Source organism: Agelaius phoeniceus, chromosome 2 (genome assembly GCF_051311805.1).
Source record: "Agelaius phoeniceus isolate bAgePho1 chromosome 2, bAgePho1.hap1, whole genome shotgun sequence".
NCBI classification, from domain to species: Eukaryota; Metazoa; Chordata; class Aves; order Passeriformes; family Icteridae; genus Agelaius; species Agelaius phoeniceus.
In genome coordinates, this window is record NC_135266.1 from 11,745,772 (window position 1) to 11,751,613 (window position 5,842).

Consider the following 5,842-nt stretch of genomic DNA (forward strand, 5'->3'; position numbering starts at 1 on the left):
GTCCCTCCTGTGTAAACATCAAGGCCTGGAGGGATGGGAGGATTCCTTGCTTTGGAGTTCATATGACACTTGGAGGACATGGGTCACAGAAAAGTAAATATCTAAGAGGAGGGATTCATGGAGAAGCAGAGCCTGAAGGGATAATGCAAACGGGTGGAACAAAATGACATCAGAAAGATGGGCCAGGTGCTGACAGGCAGAGCAGGGGAATTATTGATGGGAGTGGTTCCATGGGGGATCCCAATGGGTGCTGCAGCTGCACCAGCCCCAGGGCACCCTGACAGTCCTTGTTTGCAACCCTCACAGAGCACCCATTTGGGCAGGGACGTGTCCGACTCTCCCTCCCGCACGGCAGCACTGTGCAGTTCATTTGGCACACAAGGCATCACTCCTTAGGGCAGGCATTGACAAAAGTCCTCGATGTCATTAGTGGGGTCACCTTTTTCCCCTCCGGCGGGAATTTAATAATTTGGCCCAATTCAGCGCTCCTTTCTTCACCAATGCACCCTTTCTCTCTCCTCCCGAGACCTCTCGGGTTCTTGTGAAGGCAGCGGGGCCGGTTCTCATTTCTCGGTGGGGTCCCACAGGGGCGGGAGCTGCTCCCTACAGTGGCAAAACGCGAGAGCAGCAGGAGCTTCCCTGCCCTGCCTTGCCCTGTCGAAGCATCCCGGGATAACATCAGCCGGGATGGGACTCGGAAAGAGGGGCCGGGAAGGGACATCCCGCGGCCCCGCGCTGGGCGAGGAGGCTGCAGTTTGCCGCTGGTCGCGCCGCAGCCTGCGGGCAGAGGCGGCCGGCTCGCCGGCTCCCCCCGGGTATCGCTGTCTCAGGGAAGGAGGAGGAGGGTTTGGTTTTTTTTTTTCATCTCCTCTCCTCCCCCCGCCTCTTTTCCAGCCAGTAAAGAGTGTCTGCCCCTTTGAGCGGCCGGCACAGCGCCTGCGGCTGCACACACACACACACACACACACACACACACAGAGACACGCACACACCCCCGCCGGCTATAAATAAGTTACGGAGCCGGGCAGAGGGCGAGCGGTGCGCGTCTGCCGGCGGGAGCAGGAGGCCGGGACCGCCCCGCCGAGCCTCCCCGGCTCAGCCCGGCCCCCGCCGGCCCCACGGGTGCCATGGCGTGCCGCTGCTGCGCGGAGGGCCGGCGGCACAGCAGCATCCTCTACAGCATCCTCCGCAGCCAGGAGGAGCGGGCGGCGCCCGCGGCCGGGCCGGCGCCCCGGGGCTGCCCGTGCGGGTCGCGGCGGAGGGTGGCCCTGCGGAGCCCGCAGGTGGCTTGCAAGGCGGCCTCGGCCGTGCTGGTGAAGACGCTGCGCTTCGTGCAGAACGTGCCCTGCTTCCAGGAGCTGCCGCTGGAGGAGCAGCTGCTGCTGGTCCGCAGCTGCTGGGCGCCCCTGCTGCTGCTGGGGCTGGCGCAGGAGCGGGTGCACCTGGAGACGGTGGAGAGCGCGGAGCCCAGCATGCTGCAGCGCATCCTCACCGCCCGGCAGCACGGCGAGCGCCCACCGGCACCGGCACCGGCACCGGCACCGGCACCGGCACCGGCACCGGCACCGGGCCGGCCGCACCACGGCCCGCACCTGCCCTCGGCCGGCGAGATCCAGGCTATCAAGGGCTTCCTGGCCAAGTGCTGGAGCCTGGACATCAGCACCAAAGAGTACGCTTACCTCAAGGGGACGGTGCTCTTCAACCCGGGTGAGTGGCCGGGCGGGGCAGCGGGGTGTCTCTGCCACAGGGGAGAGCCCGCTAGCATCCCCAGGGAAGCGGGGCAGACCCGGGGCTTTCCGCGGGGTCAGAAAGGTGCTGGAGGAGAGGGACGCGGAGCAAAGTTTCACCTTCTGCCCCCTCCGCAAGACCCCGGCCGCAGGCAGGGAGGGAGTCCGGCTGCAGCTCGGTCTGGGGTCCGGAGGGCTGGCGCTTTCCACAGGTGCTTTCCACGAACAAAGCGAATTCCGGGCGCCTGGCAGTCGGTTAGAGAAGGCTGGGAGACAGCAGAGGCTCCTTGCTGTTTCCCTGGAGCGGCGGGATCTCTCCTGCCCGGCCCGAGGGGAGCGGCTCTGCCCGTGCCGTGCCCGGAGATCTGCGCGCCCCGCAGGGCAGGGAAGGCTCGGGGCTTCCAGCAGCAAAGTGCTGCTGTGGCTCTGGGTGTAGCACTTATGATCGGGGTATTATTACTTTTTTTTAATTTTTTTTCTTTTTGCCTTCTCTCTTTGTGGAGAATCGCATAGATGCAGCTCTACCAAGTGACTTATTATCGGGTTGTTGACTGATCTGGAAGGCAGTCAGGCTATGGCATGTGGATATGGCACTTCCCAAGCGTGGCAGTATCCTGTGAAAGCGGGACAGGCTCTGCTGGTGCTCCCGCTGCCAAACTGGGAGTTATTGATGGTTAGGTTCCTGTAGTGGTACTTTGCATTTATCATCCTGCTTTTGTAGCTTTGCTTTCTATACAGATAAGAGAGAAAAGTTACAATAGTTAAGGCGAAGCTTATGTTACACAAGTCAAATTTGGAAGCTGGTGTAATGCAAAAAGACAGAGGCATTGTTCTGGAAGGAAAAATTTCTTCTCTGAAAGGGTGGCCAAGCACTGGAACAGGCTGTCCAGGAAAGTGGTTGAATCACCATCCCTGAAAGTGTTCAAAAATGTGTAGATATGTTGCTCGGGAGAATGGTTTAGTGGTGGACTTGGCAGTGTTAGGTTAATGGCTGGACTCAGTGATCTTGGAGGTTTTTCCACTCAAAATGATTCTATGGTCACATAAAGCCTTAATTCTGCACCTTCCATCTTTCTGTCATTCATTGGGAAACTTCCTGTCTCATGCTGGAGTCAGTACTTCTTGCCACTTATAAACTGGAGTAGAAGCAGTAGTCAAAAGAAGCCTTAAATGTAAACAATGCATTTTTGCAGAAGTGAAAAATTGAAAAAGTTATTTTTCTTGTCTTCCCTGCTGTAATGGTGTTTTGGAGAGCATTCTTCAATCAAAGTTTTTATCAACTAATTTGTTTAACACCTAAGTGAATGTTGACAAACATCATGTTTTAGGTTTGTGAAGAAGAGTATTAAATATCCAGAAAACCAGTATGATAAGAATTTGACCTGCCCAATAAAATTTGGCATGTTGGCTTTGCATATAAGAAGTCCTCTAGCAATTTAATTTGCTTCTTTCCTTGAGTGATAATTACAGTCTGTGAGCTGTTAGGAGTTGTTCTGTAAGAATAATATTGTTTTATAAACAAAAATATATAAACAAAATAATTTATTTTTCTTTTCAGATCTACCTGGACTGCAGTGTACTCAGTACATTGAAGGATTGCAGAGGGAAGCACAACAAGCTCTAAATGAACATGTCAGACTCATTCACAGAGGTGATGAAGCCAGATTTGCCAAGCTGAATGTTGTTCTCTCCTTGTTAAGATCTATTAATGCTAATGTGGTTGCTGAATTATTCTTCAGGCCCATCATTGGAGCAGTGAACATGGATGACATGCTTTTGGAAATGCTTTGTGCAAAATTATAATTAAGATTATAAAGGTGTGTAAAATAATGACAAGAAGTCTGGTGCAAAGGAAGCCCCAGAGCAGGATAGTGTAAAGTATTGTAAATAAACTAACTTATTGTTTTTACATAGATAGTATTTTTGTATTCCATAATAAAATATTCTTCAAATTCTGGAAGTAATTTTTATTAAACACAGTGGTTTTGGAATAAGGTTATGCTCATCAGAACAAGCTTTAAGGTTGTAGAGAATGTTCATATCCAAAGGTGACAGGCTGTTCTTTTACCCTGCCTCTAGAATAAAGAACATATTTACTATATTGTACTTTCAAGGTGAGTAATCCCTGGTTTTTCAAAATAAGCAGAGTCTTGCTGCTATTCTTATTACTTCTATTGACTTTAAAGGGTCAAATCTGTGAAGGTTATTAAATATTCACCCAAGGTTTTCTTCCATATGGGGAATATGTGTTAGGAGTATTTTGAGGCTTAATGAACCTTAAAGTAGCTTCATCAACTCAAATATTTGCAGTAAAACATTCCATTCAATGAAATAAATCTTTTCCCCAAACCAAAAAACAAATAAAAACCCCCTCCAAAAATATCCAAACAGCAAATGTTAATTAGGGTCAGCAGGACTAGCAGGGTGGACTCCACATTTTTATTTAATCTAGATATCTGCTAACTGGGACTTCAAAAGTCAGATTCTCCAGACTACTTATTCCTACTGACAAACCAAATTATTATGCTGAAACATGAGTGTACCACAGGTACTTCCATCACAATTTGTCACAATTTGACATGTGACAGTGCCTTAATTAAGCCTAGAGCTTAACATTTTATTTTATTTATTTTTTTTAATTATTTTTTATTATTTTATTTTATTTTATTTTTCTTGGACTCAATCCTTTCTCCCAAAGTCACTGTGTTTTCATTGGAAAAATACCCTGTTTTAAAAATAAAATGATAAAGGTAAAATCAGTGATTTAAGGGGGATTTGTCTCATAGTTTTCCTTTCTTTGCATTCAATTTTCTAGCTTTTCCCTAGGGGAATATTGGTAAAGAAATCGAGAGTGAAATGTGACAGTGCTCCCAATGTAAAAGGCATCAGTAAGTCCATGTATTGTTCAGACATATATTAACCACCAGCAACAGTGTGTTTTGTTTTTTAAAACACACTTAATAAAGTTGAAGGAGTTGCTCTCCTTGACAGGAGGAGTGCAGGGGAGAGAGGAAGGAGCTGGAAGAGCTTTCTTTTGCTGCCACCTTGCGCAAAGGACAATCACAGCTCCTACCGAGGTAAGGAGCAGGGGCACTCTTGTTGGCTTGTACCAACAAGATAAAACCCAGATAAAACTTATGGGAAGCAGAAATTGTTTGAGAAATAGCCAAACATTCCTAGGTGTACAGGTTCATTCAGAAATATCACTGAGATTTGTATTGCCATGGCACTAAGGATCTCCTCATGGGCTTTGACACTGTCGCTGAGGAAAAGTAACCGAGCAAGAAACACAGCCCCCATCCCAAAAAACAATGGTGGTCCATAAATGAGCAGGGTTCTGGTGCTCACATAGCTCTGTGTAGGCTTGAGGAACTTCCCAAAATTCAAAAGAAGAAAAAAATGTAAGTAAAGTGATCTTTACTACTAGCCCAGACTTCAGATCAGTTCAGACCATAATAGAGCAGGCTTAGTTTTTATATTAGGTTGATCCTTTTATATGTACACACATGTATATGCACACCTATGACAAACATCTACATGTGGATAATATCTATTATGCATGTGTAAATGTTCTGTGAGTTTACAATAGCTTTTGGACTTATGTTATCTCTGTAATACAAATATGCATATATGTTTCCCTCTTTGTAGGCAGCACACCAGCTGACAATAGTTAGCTTTCAAGGATGTCTGACAAAGAAACCCCTTTCCACAAAAGCAGAAAGCATGATGCTAAAACATTTAAAGAGGGGGTAGTGGCAGGTGGTGCATCTTGGGTAAGGACTAGAGTGAACTCCAACAGCCTCAGATTGAAACAACTTCATTGCCACACGGAATTCATTAATACTCACACTAATGTTCAGACTTCTCTCCTAAGTGGCAGAAGAGACTTGTTTGCAGTACTCCTAACAATGAACTTTAATAGCTGAGCCTTGGTCACAGGCCAGCATTTTCACCTGAACAGTCACCTTGAGACATCTTGGGTCTATTGTGCCACTAAATACTGTAGTTTTCATGACTCAGGGGTACCTGCCTACATCCCCAGGTTTGTTGTCTCAACAAATTCTATATTCTGCTCAATTTTCTGAATTTGTAATGAAAAATGTGCACTGCAAATC

The 5,842-nt window shown here is 47.9% G+C and overlaps 1 protein-coding gene across 1 annotated transcript; it reads left to right on the top strand.

Moving 5' to 3' along the window:
* Positions 1-841: 841 nt before the first annotated feature.
* NR0B1 (nuclear receptor subfamily 0 group B member 1) lies at positions 842-3,840 on the top strand. The gene is made up of 2 exons (XM_054650943.2): positions 842-1,707; positions 3,286-3,840. Exons 1-2 carry the CDS (start codon positions 1,128-1,130, stop codon positions 3,528-3,530), a joined length of 825 nt encoding a protein of 274 aa, XP_054506918.2. The 5' UTR covers positions 842-1,127; the 3' UTR covers positions 3,531-3,840.
* Positions 3,841-5,842: the final 2,002 nt, after the last annotated feature.

Excerpts from the sequence above, each read along its gene's own strand:
- NR0B1 (XM_054650943.2), top strand. The coding sequence starts at position 1,128 with ATGGCGTGCCGCTGCTGCGCGGAGGGCCGGCGGCACAGCAGCATCCTC. Across the intron at positions 1,708-3,285 it reads GACGGTGCTCTTCAACCCGG|ATCTACCTGGACTGCAGTGT; the intron begins GTGAGTGGCCGG and ends TTTTCTTTTCAG.